The 24,332-nt window shown below is 38.6% G+C and overlaps 1 protein-coding gene across 4 annotated transcripts in view; it reads right to left on the bottom strand.

Moving 5' to 3' along the window:
- Positions 1-358: 358 nt before the first annotated feature.
- The window catches only part of MALT1 (MALT1 paracaspase), an 81,106-nt gene continuing 57,132 nt past the window's right edge, over positions 359-24,332 (bottom strand). For all 4 annotated transcript variants that reach the window (XM_073343639.1, XM_073343640.1, XM_073343637.1 and 1 more), the window contains 7 exons: positions 19,795-19,972; positions 16,709-16,783; positions 11,141-11,268; positions 8,321-8,470; positions 6,619-6,776; positions 4,939-5,064; positions 359-3,568 (listed from right to left, as the gene is read on the bottom strand). In XM_073343639.1, the coding sequence (XP_073199740.1) occupies positions 3,119-3,568; positions 4,939-5,064; positions 6,619-6,776; positions 8,321-8,470; positions 11,141-11,268; positions 16,709-16,783; positions 19,795-19,972 (1,265 nt within the window). In that variant the 3' untranslated portion in view covers positions 359-3,118. The remainder of the gene's footprint in view (positions 3,569-4,938; positions 5,065-6,618; positions 6,777-8,320; positions 8,471-11,140; positions 11,269-16,708; positions 16,784-19,794; positions 19,973-24,332) is intronic.

Genomic DNA, 24,332 nt, shown 5'->3' with positions numbered 1-24,332 from the left:
TATAATTTTCATGTAAAAATCTGTTTATACAATAATAAATGCACAGGTATATTTCAAAAATCAGAAAATGTTTCACTATTTTATACTCTTCCAGAGAAGACTAAAAGCTACAGTCCATTTGTGTTTATGTTAAAGTTGTCTGTCATTTAGTAAATAAATAATACATTAACAGAGATAACTGACACTAGGGAATAGCCATCTTTCAACACAGATGAATTTATAGATTTTCATTAAACACCTACACACAATAATGCTATTAACCATTTCCAAGTGGGATTAGAGACATTCATTGTTTCCATCACCATGTAGAATTACCATATGTAGTCTACTCAATATTCCAGCCAAAATATCAGATTACAGAATTTGTTTTATAATAGGACCATAGAATTACAAGACTAACTTCTCCTCTCTAAACTATATCTTTGTTCAATGACCACCTATCTGAAAAGCTTGGATGTGTTCCACCTAAACTTGTGCAGCATTTTAAATTGAATCTTTAATGTAGTTTCTCAAGACCAATAAGCATTTATTCTTAAGCAATGGTTCATCCTTTATTTTTTCCTGCCTTTTCATTTATTGTGAAGTTCTGCAAAAATTTTACTAACGCAGAAATTTCATAATTGCATCTACTGTGGAAAGGAAAAAATGAAATGCACAGCAACTCAACCCGTTAGCAACGGGAGAGGAATGAGGCTAATTTATGATCATAGATAAGAACCCACTTGAACAACGATATCATAATTTAATATACTTTCAGAGCACCAAGATATTTTGTGACATCTTTAGAAACCTATCTCCTATTGCTTTGAAACTAGTTTCCAGCCACACATCAAATTAAGGGTAAATCCCTGCAGCTTTAGTTCTAGTAATGAGCATGAAACCTATGGCCCTGATCCTTCAATTCACTGAAGCAGGACAGAATCTTGTTCCTATCAACAAAGCTACATATGGGTACGCTGGTGCACTGTAAATTTCAAGATTGGTGCCTAACAGTGCCTCTGCATATGTATCTCACACCTTTTGCAACCTGACTTGGATGAGATTCTAATCCTTCATATCACTTGGATGAGTTTGCATTAGGTAGCTGGGGATTTCACATTTGTGGGTAAGGTTTTTATTTAGAAAATAAGAAAGGAACTAATTTTGGCCTGGAGGGGAATGTGCAGGGCTATTTTTGTAACAACATAGCAGGCGTGTGTATGATTCCAGAGCACAGCCTGGTGTCCAGGAGCATCATTCACATATTTTAGCTCAAATCCTCACCCAGCCATCATACATCAGGCACAAATTACTCCTGCTTTTACCAGGTCTTGCCAGACTGAGTATAGGCCTCTACGTTATATGTGCGCTTATATTAATGCTAAACAAATTTAGGGCTTAAATTTAGCCTCATATCTCTACTCCAAAACAACAAATGGGGTAACGCTTATTTTAAAAATTGTCATCTCTTCAGAAGTCAGTTAGCAACAAAGCAGTAACACTTTGGAAGAGCTTCCAAATATTTGATCCAAAGGTACAAGAAGGAGTTTCTCACCACTAACAACCTGTAGTGAGGCATCCATCAGGATTCTGTAGCTTCATTCCACCTCAATGATTTGTGGTACAGTGTCCTTAACAATTGGCGATATTACTTTATTTCCCCATTCTTGAAAACATTTTCCCCTTTCCTACCACCATTGCTTTTGTCTTTCCTGCATTGAGCTTGAGCCTACTGCTCTTCAGTCATCTGTTGATTTCTTCTAAGCACTGGACATCAAAGTTCCACGGAAGGATGTTGATAAATTGGAGAGGGCTCACAAAAGAACATGAGAATGATTAAAGCATTACAAAACAAGCCTTACAGTGATAGACTCAAGGAGCTCAATCTGTGTTGTTTAACAAAGAGAAGGTTAAGGGATTACTTCATCACAGTCTATAAGTATCTACCTGGGGAACAGATATTTGATAATGGGCTCTTCAGTCTAGCAGTTATAACAAGATCTAACATTTGGAAGTTAAAGCTAGACAAATTCAGACTGGAAATAAGGTGCAAAATTTTAAACAGTGACGGCAATTAACCACTGAAACAATTTATCAAAGGCTAAGGTAGATTCTCCATCACAGACAAATTTAAGATCACAAATGGATTTTTTTTTAAGACATATTCTAGTTCAAACAGGAGTTATTTTGGGGAAGTTCTATGTCCTGTATTATAAAGGAGGTCAGACGAGATGATCATAATGGTACCCGATTACTCTTGGAATTTATGAATGGTATTACATGCCCTGCTTGCACACAAACATTTTAAAGAAATGGAAGTTCCCATTTTTTAAATAAATAGAAAATCAGAATGTTAAACTCAACTGATGGTGCAGGTTAGAACAGGAAAGTCTAAAAATCTATTTATCATTTAGTGATTACTATGCTATTTTAATTACATTTATAAAGTACACATATAGCTTAGTTTCATTAATGTGGACATTCCTTTTACTGCTTTCCCTCTCCCTCTCTTCTCCAACTGCTATTTTTTCCATTTTGTTTTTGCACAGGAAAACTGATCCCTTCGTAAACTAAAAATCAAGATTAGAAACAGGTCCATTATGCAAGCCTTTTAAGATGGATGTGTCATTATAGACATGTCAGGAACAGCTGAGGAGACCAAGGCTTCAGTATTCCTAGAGAGCCTGTGATACAAGAACAAGGCCTCTGCTGTGCATCTCCTCCCCACCACAAACATGCAACTTCCTCTCAATGCTACACGCTTGCTGCTCTGTTCTTTTTCTGGCTGGCACAGTTGCAGACAACAACAGCGTGCCTGCTGGTTAGCTCCTGTGGGGTTCCCATGTACCCAGCTCACGCTTCTCTCCACCCCACCTCTCCTGCCACCAGCTCCCCATGATTACCCCACACCTGTCTTCACTGCTGAAAAAAATTCAGGAGCGAAAAATTAGTTTATATTCCATTCTTGTCTCTTTGGATCTGAGAAGTTTCCAAGGAGAAAATGTACTAACCCATACCCAACCCACAATTCCCAGTACACCTTCTCTCAAAACATGAACACACTGCAGAGAATGTACAATCAGCGCTGGAGTGCTTTAGCCCAGGATTGATGCTCCTGCACATTCTGCAGAGATGGTAGTTACTGCTTTTTAGATAATCTGAGGCTGTTGGAGAAGCTGAATCCCAGGTCAACAGTGTCATCAGTCGTCTCTACTGGTATATTATTCTCTCTTATGTGGGATGAGTAAGTCCATGCTTCTTGTCTTGAAGTTAGCACATTCAAAGTCCCATTGCAATGGCATGCTTCTGGCTGCCTGAAATGATCTGAATGAGCAGAGTTTGGATGGTGAACACCTGGGTAGGAATTTGGTTGACAGTGATTAGGAGAGAGGTAGTATTCAGCTGCCACAGGAGTGGATGCTTGGGTATGGAAAGGTCTGTTAGACATGCAACAATTTTTCTTAAATCCATGATGAATGCCTAATTTAGCAATAAGAGGCTTCCCAACATTAACTTCCTTCCTTTCATCCAAGGAATCATCTATTCCTGGATATTCATAATGCAGACAAACTGTGAAGATCAAGTGCTCCTGTGAATGACAGACAATAAAATTACTTCTCCCCTCAAAAACAGAGTAAAATAAAAATATTAAAAGGTGATTATTTGTCTGAGGTAGCAATTAACACATTTTAAGTACAGTAACAAATAGACATATAATAAGCATAATTGCTGAAGTGCTATAAGCCTTGCAGTTAAATGTATACGACACACACAGGGCCAAATTCTGCACTGATTTACATTCAGCACACTCTCACTGAAATCAAAGAGGCTGAAAAGATGTAAACTCATTGCAAAATTTTGCACACTAACTTCATACTGTGTTTAAATATAGCTCAAGCTTAACATCCAGAGACCTCTTGTCCCCAAATCCTTTCCCCTCAACCATGTATCAGAGCACTAGCTGTTTCCTTATCAGGAAACACTTTCCCCTGTCACTCTGTGGGTGAAATTCTGTTAATGAAACAACTACAAAAGCACTGGGAGGAGTACTGCAGATATAGTCGTGGGATGATTTCTCTCTTCCCCTCCAAATTTCATTTGAATTTTAAGTAACCCAATTCAGCAACATCTTTCTGCCACAAAAGAAATAAGAGTATGAAGGTGCCATTTGCACCTTGCTTAAATGAATATAGGGTTTTAGGGTAACACTAACTCATGGGTGATCCTGATTTATAAACCTGCTAGCAGCAGGATAAGAAAGCACTCGTCAGTATGGCACTCTTCATCCCACCCACCTCCACAAACACTCCAATTTTTTGCAATTTCTAGAAGTGTTCGTGGTACCCTCTGGCACAATGTATTGGAAAGTAGATACAGTAGATCATATGCAGCAGAGATGCTAAAGTCCTGAAAATGCTACAGTCCACTTCTGATCCTTTAACAGCAACATTTAACTATGCAAAGTGAGCGTGCTTTAAAACACGATGGGTTCAAGGGCACAGGCTGGATTGTAAAGAGATTATTTATAACATTTCCACTTTTTACTAATGATCTCAACTTATGGCTCTGCTTTAAGGCATCACGCTTAGTGAGCAAATAGACATGGAAACATGATATGTACAAGGTGCTGTGATTCCTCCAGAGAAGTCAATCAATCTTCTCAACCTATAGGGCACATTTTCCAGAGCTGTGTTTAAAAGGGACTTGTGAAATAATATGATTTCATATTCTTTGGCTGTCTCTTTGGAACATATTTTCAGTCTGCCAGCTACAGAGCCAAGTCACTGAAGTGTGCTCTTAGCCATTCGTTTTCTAAGCCCCTAGAATAAATGTTTAAATGAGCAAGCATGCTTTGGGCAATTACTGAAAATATACATATACATATAGAATCCAGCTCTTTTACTGGAGTTGTGAAGCAGCATGATTAACCTGTACTGTATAAACAAATGTATTAACCACCTTTAGTTTCTGCAGTGAACTTAGTCTAGTGTAGAGACAGTGTTTGGGAAGATCCTTTGATACTAAATAGCTGCCAGTTTCCTCAGGAGTCCCTTTATTTGCCTCTTTAGGATCTATATCCAAGTCCTGTTGCAAAAAAAAAAAAAAAAGTGAGAAATAAGTTGTAGGTATAAAAAACGAGTAGAACAATGTGAAAAGGAAAATAAAAAGGAACATTTGGATTTTATGTGAAGTAGCTTAAGATTTGAGTTCAATGTACAACTTGTTTCTACACAATTTATTAAAATTTAAAACTAAAAAAAATAGTGTTTTTCCTTTTCTTAACGAAAAGATTCTGCATATAAGATTCAATGAATATTAGAGAGAGTCACCTAGGCTGCCTAATTCATCATCAGTCACAAGTTGGAGTAGTTGTTTGTGTTTCATCTCTTGTCTTCCTAAAATGCAACTCCAGGCGGACTCCTTCCCCATTTCTTACAACTAAAAACAACGTGCAAGTTTTGTTTCCCTCCCTTTTCATCTCCTCCTCTCCCTAGTCATAATTGTTCCACTCCAAACCAAGAGGTCAAAACTCAGGGTGCTGTCACAAGCAGCTGGACTGCTATCCATTACCATAGCTAATAGTATACAAAAATAGAGCTTTCCTCTTCTAGATTTGAGTATACTAAGGTAGCATTAGAACAATTGATTAGTTTCCCTTAAATGTGTCATTTTCAGAGTACAATTGTTCTAAAGCTGCTATACAATTAGTACGTTTTGATAAATTCAAATTAAAACACTATTTCTTCCAAGATGCCAGGGTGCCCTTGTGCCCCTCTCAGGGAAGTAAAAATAATGAAATAAACGAGTCAGAACAAAAAAATGTGGAACCCAATAAGATGCACACTAAACTTTATTACTTAGAATCTTGGCTTTCAGCTGCATCCCACTCCCTCACTTTCTTCTGTACTTTGCCTGCTAAGGCCCTGATTGGGTCTTTGGATCTATACAGGCAGATACCCGATGCCCATGCAGAGCCATTGATCTCAACGGGGCTCTGATCATGCACTTCTTATTGCAAGATCAAGGCCTTAGAGTGTATTGTCTTCATACTCTTGTAATACCAGGTGGGCTGAACACTTCACAATATACTATATACTACTATAGTAACAGCACTGTAGGAGAGAAGGACACTTATTTAATATGTTAATTCACAAATACGTAATTCTCTTTTCAATCATTATTTAGAAAGCACCATGCTAGGCACTTGGAAGGAATAAGAAAACAAGGCTCCTGCCCTAAGGAGTTTATAATTTAAGGTTCAATCCTGCAATTCACTGCTCTCCAGCTATGGTGACTTCAGTGGGGATCCATGAGAGTCGTAGTGCACCTGTATGAGGTGACTTGTAGGACCGTGGCCTAAGCGACTGATCCTTTCAATAAGGACTGCAGGCATTTAGCACCTTGCAGGATCAGGCCTAATTTAGATGTAACAAGTAATAGAAATCAGGATGTGAAGGGAAGGGAAAGAAGAGAGTTTCAACAAGATCATAAGATTTGTTTTATATATGCATCCTGCTTGGTTCAGAATTCAAATTTGAATTTTTTTTCCCAGAAGGTGTAGTCTGGCACAAGAGCAGAAGCAGACAACCATTAATTTAAATACAGAGCAATCATGAAACACAAATAGGAAACACTTACAAGTGGGAAGTCTGTAACATACGCTTTGCAAACTAGTATTTCAGGAGGTTTCTTTACTATCCTTGTGTAGATGATCATGACGTTGGAAAATTCGGCTGCGAACCCCAGCTGAATCTGAACACCACACTTAAAGTCCAGATACATACTTTCTGGAAGTTCTGCAAATAAGTATTTTGGATAAACAGGTTTAAAATATTTTCATGAAAGCCTAACATGCGTCTGCCATTGTTTTAGCGATCTAAAAGGACATTCTCCTCCCTTCCTATTACTATCATTAAACATTTATATTGTGGTAGTGACTAGAAGACAATCTGGCAGGGACCTCATTTGCTAGGTGCTGTAGGTAGAAAACAATAAATGGCATACCCTGTGCCAGTGAGCTACCTCTTCAACCCACACCTTACAGGCTCCTTTCCAAATGGGGTGCAACTAGAACATTTTACATGAGTAAGGATGTGATTACACAATACTGGTGGAGCTAGACTGGCAGAGCCTTGTAGTACAGATACAGCTTATGCTGACAGAAGGGTTTTTTCTGTCAGTGTAGGAATGCTTCCTCCCCAAATCATGTTGATGAAAGCGTCTTCTATTGATATAACTGTGTCCGCACTGGAGGGGCTGTTGGCATAGCGACATCAGTCACACACCTGAGTGACACAGTGATGCCGATTTAGCCTCTATACTGAAAGTGCTTGATCCAGACAAGTTAGCTTGTTTACACAGTAACGTGGTATCACTTCAACTACACCATTATAGTTAAAGCAATACAATCCCCTTAGTATTTACATGGTTATACTGGCATCCTTAGCACACAGGAAGGGGAATAAACTTTATTTATATATCAGTTAAAAAAAAACAAACAAATGAACAACCCTAACTGAAATAGTAATGTCAGTACCGGGGGGATGGGAGGGAAGTGGGGGGAAGACTGTTTAGACCAGGCCTAAGTCTTTGGTGGCCCAAAAGGCTTTGTGGATATTTTCCTATGCATGGAACAAGGCCAAAAATAAAAAGGAAAAAATGCAGTGGACTGACTAGGAATCTGCATAGTGACTGAAAAAACCCGAAATCTCTGGTTCTGATATTAGAACCAGCACATTTCTCTATGCTGTGCAGTGATTTAAAAAAAAAAAAAAAAAAAAAAAAAAGACCCAGGGATGATATATAAGGGAGAATACGGTAAAGACACAAATAGGAGTTAGGTGCCCAGTTTTATTTGAGCACCTATTCAATCTGTAAATTTGTAAAAGTGGCAAAGGGATTAGAGAGGAAAGAAAAACTTAGACTACTAATCTTCTGCTCAAATACATTACAGACAATTCAGTACCACATTCAAACCTATCAGAAAAAAAAATGAGAATATTCTTGCTTAAAAAAAATAAGTCAGGGATAATGTCTGGTATGCTGCTCTGGAAGTTACTTCCTATGAAGTGAATTTAACATCCCATATTGTTCCATAACAATTTCATCCAGAGATAAACCCAAGCAAAAACCTCCAAGATCTGAACAGTCCTCTGAATTCTGTTCCTTGGGTACATTTCTACACGGTATATTATAGCCAGTGAAAAAAGCAATAGTAAGGACTAGACACTACGCCCACATATATTTTCAATTGAATTATTTACGCATATCAAGTGAGAAAGAATTAATAATGAAATTAACATCTTGAAAGGGTGATCTTTTGGAAGAGAGTTTACTGTACCATGAGCTTTGGCCCACTGTAAGTTCCGTGCCAGGGACTCTGCAGATGATCCTGTTTGCTGAATGGGATCAGTTAATGCTCTCTTCTCAGATAAACTGCTGCGAATCTCCAAAGCCTGCTTGCCTTTGGTAAGGTGACATTTACCCATATCTAAAGATAAGATGCAAATAGTTTTGCAGGAATCAAAGCTGCTGAAATTATAATTAAAGCAGCTACATCATTGGCATTATGGTTATGGTTGTGACCACATTCCAATGATGAACTCACTATCAGGGAGGTTTAGTGATTGGCTATTCAAATTCACTCAAAGCTGAAATGCAGCACGCAAGATGTCTTAGGAGAACAATTTTTTCTGCGTCTATTTTCTACATGCCTCCACATTTAAAAAAAATCTTCAGTATGGCCCTGATGCAGCAAGGTACTGAAGAACACGACTAACATTAAGCTTATTCAGTCACATTCTTCAGTGCTTTGCTGAATGGAGGCCTATACATTTAAATGAAACAACTCTAAGCTCACTTTTTTTTCTCCAGATGGTTTTTGCTGTGCACAAGATTAAGACCAATAGCTAAAGAGTGATTTGAATTAAAATCAAGGTTTATAAATCATGAATTCATATATCTGGACTATTCAAGTTTGGGATTAAACATTATATATACATTACTGAACAGTGGTCTATGTATTTTCCTTTGGAATGTCACCTTTGCCATACGTGATCAGAGGCTTGCTACGTAAAAGGGGTCACCAGTATAATAGTTTGAGAACCATTGATCTAGTCCAATATGCTGTTTCCGACAATAGTTAATAGCTCTATCACTTTACCTGATTGCATCCTTCACAGGGTCGTGACCCATACATAACTTGGACTTTAACATCCTCAAGGAGAAAAGATGTGCCTCATTCTCTTCTCACTTACATGGGTGTGAACCCATTAACTTCAGTATAGTTATTTTAAAATTCCAACCAGCATGAGAGATGAAACAGACCCTGTATCTTCGTTCTGTGCACTGTGTCCACATTTGTAGCTATGTAAGTGTTAAAATAGTAAGCTGTAGTAATAAAATTTCTGATGTCAGGGAAAGACACTCTATGATAGCACCTAGTCAGCTGTGAAATGCTGTACATTAAGAAAAGACTCCTACATATTCCCTCACACAAACTCACACACAGCTGAAATCCTGAAGTTTGTGATCATTTTAAGATTTATAGCTAAAACTCTTATTTGTCTTGAATAGTAGTCAAGATATTCTTATAATAGTCCTGTACATGTACAAAGCTGGTCATGAAACTTAATAAAAATATTAAAACAATGACCTATCATTCCATATTTTCATATCTAGTTAAATAGAAGATAAGCCAGGTGGGGGGAAAATGCAAGAGAGGCAAGGAAGTAGTAACTGAAAAGTAACTATCATCCATGGATCCACACTCTAGTCAAATGGGTGAGTCATACCTCAATTGGTGGTGGCAAAATTGTTAATCATGCAGTACATGTGCACTGTATGTGTTTATGCTGCAGCTAGTCACACAATCATCATAATTTCCTTTTTCTCCCTATAGCGCTGGCACGTTAAAACTGAATTGTTTTAACTTTTCTAACACATTTTCTACAGTCTGTCTTGTCAACAGCAAACCAATTTGGTTGCATATTTGATATCTGGTTTGGACTTTTCTGATTTATGAATCCTTGTCAGATATGCACACCGAGCCAAATTCTGTCTTCACTTACAACCCTGTACCCTGACTGAGTGTAATTGACAGCAGAATGTGGCCCATTATACAGACTTTAAGTCTCCAGCTGTTGGGAGACCTGGACAATATTTTTAATGGAAAGCCAGTGAATTTATGTACAAAAAAAAAAAAAAGACATCAGTGTATATAATCCATCATGTAAATGCTCTTGTCTACTCTTCTATGCTTTGAGAGAATGCTCACTCTAAACTAAGACATTTTCTTCAGCACTCTTCACCCAGGCAATACTCCCATCAACAACACAGGGAGTTCTGCCTGAGTGACAAATGATGAATAGGGTCCTCCATTGTAGTCTAGTCAGTAAATAATGGTTATGCCAACAGATGTGGTATTAATACTGTATATGACCCACAGAATTCAAGCCTAATTAGTTTGTCTCCAGACAAGTCAATTGGGCTAGCAGTCACATCCAGAGATCACATGACAAAGGAGAGTGATTTTCGTGACCATATAATCATCTGTAAACTCTCATGAGAGTTGCATACTCACAAAAATTTCAAATAAGCAGTATGAATGCCATATTATAGTGGCTCATCAATAGCAGGGCTATTATGGTAAGGGGTGCTTCTGAAATGCTTCCAAGATAAACGTGTATATATATGCCAATTCTGTCTCACTTGAAATAATAAGTGAAAATGAAAGCACTTTTTCTTGCATATTAAACCCTAGCCACGTTCAGAAATATTAGATATTAAACATGCTTTTTCCTTCATGCACTTGAAGATTTTCCTGTATGGAAAGCCTTAAACATGCTTCAATACCAAGCTTTTGAAGCAACAAATGAAATACAAATTCCATCATACAACAAAGTACATTTGAACGTATAGCACCCTGCATCCTACAGGAGCTAATATCAGCTTACAGAAAGGGGTCTTTATTAAGATGTTTCAGGTTTTACACAAGAGGTAGCTGCATTTTGATGGTGGGTTTACACAGTGCAGTAATAAGAATTTAGAGAAGGAAGTGAAGAACACTCTGTGTAAAAGAGGAGTTTTAGATAAGAAAAAAAGGATTTTTTTTTTTGGAAAACTGGGAGCTAAGGGAAGTTAAAATGTAGGTTGCTTTCACCTTCTGCAACTTCATCAAGTAGCACAGTAATCTTCTTGTCCTCTAACATGCGTTCCTTCAAGAACTTCATGAAAATCCCATTGGCTAACCCAGAGTGCTGAATTTCAAAAGCTTCTGCTCCTTGGCATCTTTAAAGTATAATACATAATAAATATAAGAGCAAAAAAGAGAGAGACAATGATAATTAGTAATATTTTACAAGACGTATGAATGTGAGAGGAATGCTGCATGAAATAAGGAACTGCTGTATGAAGACTAAGTTGTATTTAGAACCTAGTCAATCTGGGTCTTCACAGAAATGCAATATACCTTTACAAACAATTAATTTGTGAAGCTTTCATATTTACTATCAAATCACAGAAATGAGGCAAGATCAACCTAAAGTATTATTGCTCCTTGAACAAATTATCTTGGAGGACAGTCCCAAAGCAGTGCCCGAAAAATGTGCCAGTACAAATTCCATTAATACCTCCTAGTTTGGTAAAACTCTTGACCACTTACCAGCTGAATGCTTTTGCATTTGCCATATTAAATCCACAATAGTAGGGTGCTATCCTGAAACTGCTAATCTAAACTTTATACAACCACTTCAAAATACTGCAATTACAGAATTAACTTTGTTCTTTGCAAGCCACAGGAAGAAGAGCTTGCAACCAGTCTAAGTGCTGTAGCTCAGATAACGAAACCCATTTATTTTATTGTAAAACATATATGTAAATTTAAATTTGTTCTGACACTCAGTAAAAGTTAAACTACACAGTTTGTACTTCTCTGTCCCCTCAGACACTGGAGTTGTAGTCTTTGTGTTAAGATGGCAGTGATATGGGTAAAGCCACCAATTCCTTTGGGTTTCTGTTGCTCCACTACCTTGAAATAAGAAAAGGAGTACTTGTGGCACCTTAGAGACTAACAAATTTATTAGAGCATAAGCTTTATGAAGTGAGCTGTAGCTCACGAAAGCTTATGCTCAAATAAATTTGTTAGTCTCTAAGGTGCCACAAGTACTCCTTTTCTTTTTACGGATACAGACTAACACGGCTGCTACTCTGAAACCTACCTTGAAATGTATATCTTCATAAAGTAAGTTTATACAACACAAAAAAGTTCTGAATCCATGTGAGGAACAGATTGGGTAATGTAATATCTCGGGCCCTACCAACTCACAGCCAAGAAAAAGGCATCACAGACTGTGAAATCTGGCCTCGTCCACACCCCCGTGAAATCTCGTCTTTTGTGTGCTTTTACCCTATACTACACACAGATTTCACAGGAGACACCAAGGTGATTTTGGGGCGGGGGGGGTAGCAGTATTGCCACCCTTACTTCTGCGCTGCCTTCAGATCCGGGCAGCTGGAGAGCGGAGGCTGTTAAAGAGGCAAGCCAGCTCTGAAGGCAGTGCCCCACCAGCAGCAGTGCAGAAGGAAGGGTGGCAATACCATACAATGCCATCCTTACTTCTGTGCTGCTGCTGGCCGTGGCACTGCCTTCAGAGCTGGGCTCCCAGCCAGCAGCCACCGCTCTCCAGCTGCCCGGCTCTGAAGACAGGGCTGCCGCCAGCAGCCGTGCAAAAGTAAGGGTAGCAGTACTGTAACACCCCCCCTACAATGACCTTGTGACCCCCACAACTTCTTTATGGGTCATGACCCCTAAAATTACAACACAGTGAAATTTCAGATTTAATTACCGGAAATAATGAAATTTACAATTTTAAAAATCTTATGACCGTGAAATTGACCAAAATGGACCATGAATTTGGTAGAGCCCTAGTAATAGCTCTAACTGAAACAAGCTTTTGAGCTCTATAGAGCTCAGCAGAAGTTGGTCCAATAAAAGATATTATCTCGCCCACCGTGTCTCTGGTATGTCCTGGTACCAAAATGGCTATAGTAAGAAATGACACATATGTCATAGTTCAGGGCAACTACATCTATATTCCCCCTCTATAGTCCAGCAAGGGCCCTCACTCTCAGCTTCAGGCTCCCCTGGCTGTCTCCTCTCTTGGGTGGAGACATGCATCTCACTTCCTCCTGACCAGGCTATTTCCAGATTGCATAGCTCTCGGATTATACTGTGAATTCCCCAGAAAAGTCAGACTGCCTAAGCACATCTGCTTTGTCTTTGTCCTCAGAGACGGTGAACAGTGCAATTGCCACAGTTATGAGTTACCACACAGCACTTCCTATGCAAGCCTATTTTATTCTTAAGTATAATCATTAGAGAAAACATTCAATACAAGAAAAGAACCCACATGCATGCTAACAAACTTACTGGATATCACCCAACTGTCTCCAATATGGGCTCTGAAAGGTGAGTCTTTGAAGCCCCCCATACCTTGCCAAAGGGTCTCTTTTGTGGTTACAGGTTTCAGAGTAGCAGCCGTGTTAGTCTGTATTCGCAAAAAGAAAAGGAGTACTTGTGGCACCTTAGAGACTAACCAATTTATCTGAGCATAAGCTTTCGTGAGCTACAGCTCACTTCATCGGATGCATAAAGTGGAAAGTACAGTGAGGAGAATTTATATATACACACAGACCATGAAAAAATATACATTGTAAGGAGAGTGATCACTTAAGATGAGCTATTACCAGCAGGAGAGTGGGGTGGGGGGAGAGAAAACCTTTTGAAGTGAAAATCAAGGTGGGCCATTTCCAGCACATTTCCAGGAGTTAACAAGAACATCTGAGTAACAGTGGGGGCGGGGGGGGGGGGGGGGGGAATAAACAAGGGGAAATAGTTTCACTTAGTAAAATGACTCAACCACTCCCAGTCTCTATTCAAGCCTAAGTTAATTGTATCCAGTTTGCAAATTAATTCCAATTCAGCAATCTCTCGTTGGAGTCCGTTTTCAAAGTTTTTTTGTTGAAGGATACTCACTTTGAGATCAGAAATCGAGTGACCAGAGAGATTGAAGTATTTTCCGACTGGTTTATGAATGTTATAAGTCTTGACATCTGATTTGTGTCCATTTATTCTTTTACGTAGAGACTGTCCAGTTTGACCAATGTACATGGCAGAGGGGCATTGCTGGCACATGATGGCATATATCACATTGGTAGATGTGCAGGTGAACGAGCTTCTGATAGTGTGGCTGATGTGATTAGGCCCTATGATGGTGTCCCATGAATAGATATGTGGGCACAGTTGGCAATGGGCTTTGTTGCAAGGATAGGTTCTTGGGTTAGTGGTTCTGTTGTGTGGCGTGTAGTTGCTGGTGAGTATTTGCTTCAGGTTGGGGGGCTGTCTGTAGGCAAGTACTGGCCTGTCTCCCAAGATTTGTGAGAGTGATGGGTCGTCCTTCAGGATAGGTTGTAGATCCTTGATAATGCGTTGGAGAGGTTTTAGTTGGGGGCTGAAGATGATGGCTAGTGGCATTCTATTATTATCTTTGTTGGGCCTGTCCTGTAGTAGGTGACTTCTGGGTACTCTTCTGGCTCTGTCAATTTGTTTCTTCACTTCAGCAGGTGGGTTTTGTAGTTGTAAGAATGCTTGATAGAGATCTTGTAGGTGTTTGTCTCTGTCTGAGGGGTTGGAGCAAATGCGGTTGTATCGTAGAGCTTGGCTGTAGACAATGGATCGTGTGGTGTGGTCTGGATGAAAGCTGGAGGCATGTAGGTAGGAATAGCGGTCAGTAGGTTTCCGGTATAGGGTAGCGTTTATGTGACCATCACTTATTAGCACTGTAGTGTCCAGGAAATGGATCTCATGTGGACTGGTCCAGGCTGAGGTTGATGGTGGGATGGAAATTGTTGAAATCATGGTGGAATTCCTCAAGGGCTTCTTTTTCATGGGTCTAGATGATGAAGATGTCATCAATATAGCGCAAGTAGAGTAGGGGCATTAGGGGACGAGAGCTGAGGAAGCGTTATTCTAAGTCAGCCATAAAAATGTTGGCATACTGTGATGCCATGCGGACCCATAGCAGTGCCGCTGATTTGAAGGTACACATTGTCCCCAAATGTTAAATAGTTATGGGTGAGGACAAAGTCACAAAGTTCAGCCACCAGGTTAGCCTTGACATTATCGGGGATAGTGTTCCTGATCGCTTGTAGTCCATATTTGTGTGGAATGTTGGTGTAGAGGGTTTCTACATCCATAGTGGCCAGGATGGTGTTTTCAGGAAGATCATTGATGGATTGTAGTTTCCTCAGGAAGTCAGTGGTGTCTCGAAGATAGCTAGGAGTGCTGGTAGCGTAGGGCCTGAGGAAGGAGTCTACATAGCCAGACAATCCTGCTGTCAGGGTGCCCACTCTCCTGCTGTAATAGCTCATCTTAAGTGATCACTCTCCTTACAATGAATATTTTTTCATGGTCTGTGTGTATATATAAAATCTCCTCACTGTACTTTCCACTTTATGCATCCGATGAAGTGAGCTGTAGCTCACGAAAGCTTATGCTCAAATAAATTGGTTAGTCTTTAAGGTGCCACAAGTACTCCTTTTCTTTTTGTGGTTACCAGTTCATAACAGCCTTAGCTCAAAACTAGCACCCTCATTAAAAGTTTATTCCATCCCTCATATAGTTGAGGGGGTCTTTGAGCTGGAGTTTCCAGGAACAGGCAAACAGCAGACAGTGGGTTTTTTCCCCTAGGGCGTGGTTCCAAAAGGTCACCCTGTACTTCCTAAAAAACCCACTTCTCATGTGTTGCCCAAACAGTTCTTTGAAGTTCCTAGCATTTACATGGGTCATGTGCCTAGAAAAATTATATAAAATCCTACAACTCAAACAACTGCATTTTTAATACAATGACTCCACAGGCATTAAACCCAATTAAATAAAATTCATATTCAGGATACTGTAGGAAACTGCTATCTGTCACAAAAATATATTTCAATCATTATGGGCATATGGAGTAACATTTTCTATTTCTCCATAGTTTTTAATACCAAACTAATATTTATTCGAAATGAGCTGGAGCATCCCTGAAGTTGACTATTAAAATAATTGCAGATGAGTCATTCAGCAGGTTAGGGAGATAAGCTCTAGCATCTACTGCTTTTGAGGGCAGTAGCTCACATTTGAATGGGGAACAGCAAATAAACCTATTAAAATGTACATCTGATATGTCTACACTCAGGCTATGTCTACACTTAAAATGCTATAGCTGCACCTGAGCTGCTATAGCACTTCAGTGTAGATACACACTACAGCAACAGGAGGGGTTCTCCCATTTCTGTAGTTAATCCACCTCCCCAAGAGACAATAGCTAGGTTGACAGAAGAATTTGTCCTTTGACCTATCAACGTCCAACCATGGCTTAGGTTGGCTTAACAACAGTCACTCAGGGGGTGTGGATTTTTCACACCCCTGAGCGATGCACTTGGGTCAATCTAACTTTTTAGTGTAGACCTGACCATAGCCAGTACATCTCTAAAATATCAAGACAGAATTTAAGAGCAATTTTAATCATTCATGTAAATAGCCCAGGGATAGCGTAGGAACATATATTAGAGATGAGTTACTGGTGCTCTTACACTACTGAATGGACTATTTTTTAAAAAAGTCAACTAAATGACCACAGTGGTCCCTTCTGGCCTTGAAATCTGATGGGGTTGGAGGAAGTTTCCTTACGTTGCATATCCAAAAACGATATTAGCTGTAACCTTCAGGGCATCCAAGATCAGAATGGTATCATCATACTCATTTCTATAATAAACGGAAACAAAAGTTTAGAATGTGAATCTGACAACCCAATCATGGAAGTGTTGCAGTGTATGTCATAGAAAACAGATAATTTTTCTTTCTTTCTTAAATCAAGAATGAATCCACTGATGGTAAACAGAATTAGCTGCATCAACATTTTCATGAAAACAATAGACAGCCAAATATTATGCATTGACTAGATGAGGGCACCTTATATTAACTGCTGTTGAATTTGGCCACGGTCCTAGCCAGAAGTCTTTGAAACCACTGAAATCTGCCAGTCATTTTAGGCTAATGGAAACTTGATGGGTTTTCCTTTCAAAATGCAACATGAGCAAGGCTGAAATGTGAAAATCTGCCATATTTCTTACATTTTTGTTTCGGCCAGTAGAATGTGACGTTTAATTGGGTTATTAATGTTGCATTAGCAATGAAGTTCACAGGCTCTGGAAACACTGTAGTGGTCATGAGGAATAATCTCTCTGGTAATAAGTCACCAGGACTAGATGATATTGTTCACTCAAGAGTTCTGAAGGCACTCAAATGTGAAACTGCAGATCTACTAACCATGGTATGTAACCAGATGACTAGAGGACAGCTAAGTTAACACCAATTTTTGAAAAAGGCTGGAGGTGATCCTGGCAGTTACAGGCCAGTAAGCCTAACTTTAGTACCCGTCAAATTGATTGAAACTATAGTAAAGAACAGAATCATCAAACACACAGATAAATCCAATATGTTGAGGAAGAATCAACACAGCCTTTGTAAAGAGAAATCATGCCTTACGAATCTATTAGAATTCTTTGAGGGTGTCATCAAAAGTGTGGACAAGGGTGATCCAGTGGCTGTGGTGCAGGACTTTTTCTGAAAGCCTTTGACAAGGTTCCTCATCAAAGGCTCTTAAGCAAACTGTGCAGTCACAGGATAAAAGGTAACTTGTTTCCTATCTTTTAACCCATGGTGGGAATAAAGAGTCACTTTTCACAATGGAGAAAGGTAAATAGCCATGTCCCCCCAGGATACATACTGGGACTATTGCTGTTCACCATATTCATAAATGAACTGGAAACGGGGGTAAATAGTGAGGTGGAAAAGTTTGCAGATGATACAAAATTACTCAAGACAGTTAAGTCCAAAGCAAACTTTGCCACCTCACTGTTTCACAAAACTGGGTGACTGGGCAGCAAAGAGGCAGATGAAATTCAATGTTGATAAACAGTAATGCATATTGGAAAACATAATCCCAACTATACATATGAAATGATGCGATTTAAATGAACTGTTACCACTCAAAAAAGATCTCCAAGTCAACATGGATAGGTCTCTGAAAACAGCCGCTCAATGTGCATTGTCAATCCAAAAAAAAAAAAAAAAGCTAACAGAATCTTAGGAACAATTAGGAAAGGGATCGATGAGACAGAAAATATCTTGCCACTGTGTAAATAGATGGTACACCCACACCTTGAATACTGTGTGCACTTCTGGTCACCCCATCTCAACAAAGACATAGTAGTATTGAAAGAGGTACAGAGTAAGGCAACAAAAATTATCGGGGTATGAAACAGCTTCCATATGAGGAGATATTAAAAAGTATTGGACTGTTCAGAGTAGAAAAGAGACGATGAAGAGATGGAATGTGTTAGAGGTCTATAAAATCATGAATGGTATGGAGAAAGTGAATAAGGAAGTGTTATTTACCCCTTCATGTAACACAAGAACCAGCGGTTACTCAATGACACTAATAGGCAACAGGTTTAAATCCAACATAATGAAGTACTCCTTCCTGCAATACAGATGCAGCCATCCTAGTCATTGCCGGGGGATGTTGTAAAGGACAAAAGTATAACTGGGTTGAAAAAAATATTAGATAAGTTCATGGAGGATAGGTTCTAGCTATTCTAGCTACTAGCCAAGATGGTCACGGATACAACCCCGTGCTCTGGGTGTCCCTAAACCTTTGACTACCAGAAGCTAGGACTGGACGACAGGCAATGCATCATTGAAAATTTGCCCTATTCTGTTCATTCTTTCTGAAGCATCTGGCACTGGCCACTGTTGGAAGACAGGATACTGGGCTATATGGACCACTGGCATAACCTTGTACAACCATTCTTATGTCCTTAATAAGAGTTCTCTGGGGGCTGACTGAAGAGAGGACTTCAAATGGAAGCTGAATTAGGTACAGGGTTTATTATTACTTTACATGTGGAGAAAGTCAACTAAGTTTCTTTAAATTAAAATAAATCTGCTAAACCTTTCCATTTTTTAAACTTGTATATATAAAACTGTTTTTCAGGAGGCAGGAGAAAGCATCATCCAGTAACACTGGTATACAAGGAGTCAACAAAAATCTATTTGTCTTCAAAAATGTCACAAATGAAGGACTTTGCAACAGTTCCATATCATCAAAGGTTTCTACATATTAATTGAAGTGGCTCTTAACACAAAATCTTCCAGCCACAGCAGTCTTATGACGCAGTAGACAGCAGCAATCTCTGCTGACTTAAAACTCTTATCAGTTTTATCTAGCTAGTTTGATGCTTTAGTACATTTCTCTTTAACCTGTTGAGCGGATAGGTTGTATCTGTATGCAAAAATACATAATAAGCTGAATTACCATCTTCATGTTTTCACATTTTTGGAGCAGTCTCTAAGATCTCTCAGAACCCATTGGAGCTAGAAATTCTCTCCAACCTCCATCCACCTAAGTACTTACAAAAACATTTATAGCATGAAGTGCCACATGTGGTTCTAGCTTCCTCCCTATTCCCTGGAAGCAGCTGATTATTTGGTTAGCTGGTTTTGTTTGTTTTTTAAAGTATGCTCCCCCTTCTCCAGTTGTAATTTGCTGTTGCTGTGTGAACGCTAAAGAAAATAGGAGAGAGTTTCACACTTTGTGTCGGAAAGTAATGAGATATGTGGTCACCCTAGCCTTCCTCACCCTCCCATGAAAAGGAAACTGATTAATCCACAGTTACAATTTACAGTAAGCATTTCAAGACTAGAAATCCTACCTTTTTCTACACATATCCAGTAAAAACACGTTGAGCCCAGTCTCTTTTTCCTGCATCAGTTTGAGTATATTCTGCACACACAAACAGTTTGCAGACCGATAGGGATTTGGGGCATCAATCGGAACCATGAAACTGTTCCCATAGTTTTCATAGCCATGGCCAGCATAATATAATAAACCTGAAAGGAAAAAGTAGATTATATGGTATACGCACACATTAAAAAGCCACCACTGACTGCACTGGGGCCAGCATTTTACCCATTACATCTACGTTGTTTGGGAGAAATTAAACTTTTTTGCTAATCCAGGTAGAGTTTTCAATTAATATCATCAATGATTGGGCAGAAAGTCAAAATAAAAATAGGCAATTATTGACCCTACTGTGTGCAAACATAACATGAAGAGTTTGGGTAAGTAAAATTGCTTTAACACAAGACAGTAGGTACTTATGAAATAACATTGCTTTAGATTAACAATGTACTAGGGAAATATGGTCTAGATGAAATTGTTATAAGGTGGATGTACATTTGGTTTAAAAACAATACTCTAAGAGTACAGTAGAACCTCAGAGGTACAAACACCTAGGGAACAAAGGTTGTTCTTAACTCTGAAATGTTTGTAACTCTGAACAAAACGTTATGGTTGTTCTTTCGAAAATTTACAACAGAACATTGGCTTAATACAGCTTTGAAACTTCACTGCGGAAGAAAATGCTGCTTTTAATCATCTTAATTTAAATGAAACAAGAACAGAAACAGTTTCCTTACCTTATGAAGTCTTTTTTTTAAACTTTCCCATTTTTTAATAGTTTATGTTTAACACAGCACTGTACCATACAGTATTTGCTTTTTTTTTTTTTTTTTTAATAAAGTCTTTACTGCCTGATCATGTACTTCCAGTTCCAAATGAGGCTTGTGGTTGATTGGTCAGTTTGTAACTGAGGTTCTACTATGGTTCTCAATGATTCACTGTCCACCTGGGAGGGTATATCTAGTGAGGTACCAGAGGGGGTCAGTCCTGTGTCAGATACTATTCAATATTTTCATTAATGATTTGGGCAACGGAGTGGAGAATATATTTAGAAAATATGCAGACACCAAACTGGGAGAGGTCATAAGCATTTTGGAGGATAGGATTAGAATTCAAAATGACCTTGACAAATTAGAGAACTGCTCTGAAATCAACAAAATGAAATTCAATAAAGACAAGTGTAAATTACTACAAGTAGAAAGGAAAAAAAATCAAATACACAACTAGAAAATGGGGAATAACTGGCTAGTTCACAGTACTGGTGAAAAAGATCTAGGGGTTGTCATGGTTCACAAATTGAATATGCATGAACAATATATGATTCAGCTGTGAAAAAGCTTCATTTCATTTTGGTGTGAATATTAACAGATGTGTTGTATATAAGATCTGGGAGGTAAGTGTCCCGCTCCACTCGGCACTGGTGCCTCAGCTGGAGTACAGCATCCAATTGTGTTTAGGAAACTTTAGGAAAGATGTGGACAAACTGAATTGAGTCTAGAGGAGAGCAACAGGAATGGTAAAATGTTTAGAAAACCTGATCTACGAGAAAAGATTAAAAACAGAGCATGTTAAGTCTTGAGAAAAGACAACTAAGTGGGGACCTGATAGCCTTCAAATATGTCAAGGGCTTGTTTAAAGAGGACTGTGATCTATCGTTCTCCATGCCCATGAAAGATTGGAGGAGAAGGACTTGGCTTAATATGCAGCAAGAGAAATTTAGGTTATATATCAGGAAAAGCTTTCTATCTATAAGGTTAGTTAAGGTCTGGAATAGGCCTCCAAAGGAGGCTGAGGAAGGACCTTTATTCAAGGATTTTGAGAACAGGTTGGACAAATACCTCTCAGGGATGATCTAGGTTTACTTGGTCCTGCCTCAGCGCAGAGGGCTGGACTTGATGACCTCTAAAAGTCCCTTCCAGCCCTATATTTCTATGATTCTGTCGTATAAACAAGATGCCCTTGAAGTCTGAATATAAATATTTGTAAAAATCCATTTAGCAACTAGAATTATGGCCTGTTATGGGAGTATAGCGCATAATCTATACCAGGGGTTCTCAAACTTCATTGCACCACAACCCCCTGCTGACAACAAAAATTACTCAAGGGACCAAAGCCTGAACCCACTGGACCTGGCGGCAGCAGGATGTGTGTGTGCGTGCGTGTGTGTAAGCTGAAGTTCAAGGGCTGCAGCCCCTGGCAGGGGCCCTTTAACTTGATCCCCGCCACCCAGGGCTGGAGCCCTCAGCGTTCAGCTTAGGCCCCAGGTGGTGGGGCTCAGGCTTCAGCCCCAGACCCCAGCAAGTCTAACAGCAGCCCTGGCAACCCCATTAAAACAGGGTCGTGACCCACTTTGGGGTCCCGAACCACAGTTTGAGAACCACTGATCTATACAAAGGGTTAAATTGTGCATAGATGAGTTAGCAGCTGTACTAACTTGTATAATCAGCTCCTGCACATGCACATCTGCATATCTGTAAGTTCAGATTTCATATTAGACAGAAAGGAATAATACTGAATTACATAGCTAAAAGTTACAAACATATTTAACGTTAAAGGGATACTGTCAACTTAAAAAGACACACTTGTCTGAAAACTCCCCCTACTACTATCATGAGTAACCAAAATTACTATAACTAAACGATTAGAGAAAATATATTTCTATTTTTCCAGCTTGCTTACTCTTTATATTTGGCATTACTTTGTGTATCATCAGTTTCATTGTTTCCCCCATATAGCCAGCTTCTCCATTTGTATTTGTGAAGCTTTGTTACAGCAATAGGAGAGAGAAACATTTTGAAATTTAGAAAAATGCAATTGTTACATCATAAAAACTGAGAGGACATAGGACTAGGTATCTGTTATTAAACTACTTTAACTCTTTTTAAAATAGGTCTGGTCTCTAAGTCTGTTTACAGGTTCAGAATTCATGACTGTGATGTGTGTCTCTCTCTGCTGGATAATTAAAAAATTTTTTTTTTCAAGTTAAATTCTTACTAGACTGATTAGGATAACACTTTAAAATAATCTTTGAATCAAATCTGTAATAAATATTCACTTATAGTACTTTAAGTCTTCAAAACATTCTATAAACATTTTACAGAGAAAATTTTATTACAGTTAAATATTTTCTTACTGCAAAAGGTTAACTTTAGTCTAAACCTTAGATTTAGCCTATTATGAATAGAAATACTTGATATCTTGCCTTGATAAGAAAACCAGTTAAATCAAATAAAAACTATTTAATCTCAGTAACAAAAACAAAAATTATGACAGTGAATATGATTTCTGCCTCTTGTAAATTTTTATGGTATATTAGTTGTTCTTTATATAACTCATGGTCACAGGCTTATATATTTTCCCACTGCCTCTTCCTGGTATTTCCTTAACTTATCTATTGCAGGATCTGGTTTTAAAAGGAACTTTAGTCAGCAGTACACTCTAGTTGCCAAGCCAGATACTGAGTTGGTGAAAGTTATTATAAGTCAATTGAGGTCAGTGGAGTTATGACAATATATGCCAGCTATGGATCTTCCTCATAGGCAGTATGACTGGGGCTCTATACAAATAAAATAAATGAATGGAATTATGAACCACCCATCATCATAAAATTTCACGTTCTGAGTGCTCAAAATAGAGTAGGTGCATTTAAAACACTGAAATCACCTATATCAAAGTCAGCTTTTATATTTAGAAAGCTAGATTTACATTTTAGTTATTGGAATAAAAGAAAAGCAACTTCAACTAAATTACAGTCCTTTGTGTTTCAGAAATACCATGAGACTGACATGGCACTTCTAAGCTAAACCAACAATTTCAATTATTTATAAGCTTCCAAGTCACACAGAGACCTTTAAAGTTGCTACATGCAATGAGCACAGCTCACAACCCAATGGAAAACTGTAAACCTAGATTCAGAGTAAAGATAAGTGCACAGAAAGCAAATACAAGACAAGTGAGAGCCTAAAAATTGTTTAAATGCCACTTGAATTTTGATGCCATTCAAACCTGGCAGAAGCTCAGAGACTTATAATAGCATCACTTGATTAAAAAGGTACAATTCTAAAGGGTTTACAGTTGACATAACATCTAGTTAAAACAATCTGCAGTATAAACTAAACTAACAGTAAGACAATTACAAGATTCCTGTGGTTACAGCTGACTGGTGAGTTTTGAGAAGTTAGAAAACAACTTGAGTGCCAAGCATCTGCTTAATAGGCACTTTGCGCATGATCCTAAAGGACTTCATTCAAAGCTTACTGTATTCAAAGGGATCCTTTAAAATGCTTTGGATCTAACCCTAAATTAGTAAAACTTTTATTTATACAGGTCTAAATATGCAATAATGTACCTAGATAACCACTCACCACAGACCAGGAAATAACAACCACTGAAGTATTAGTTAAAACAGTCCATGTGTCTAATGAACAGAGTCAAACCCTTTAAAAAGAATGTTGCCCCAGATTTTTCTGCCCTATTGTGTCAGCCTAGTACCACTGTTATAGTGGCATC

Source organism: Lepidochelys kempii, chromosome 5 (genome assembly GCF_965140265.1).
Source record: "Lepidochelys kempii isolate rLepKem1 chromosome 5, rLepKem1.hap2, whole genome shotgun sequence".
Classification (NCBI taxonomy): domain Eukaryota; kingdom Metazoa; phylum Chordata; order Testudines; family Cheloniidae; genus Lepidochelys; species Lepidochelys kempii.
This window is presented reverse-complemented; position numbering and strand designations above follow the sequence as displayed.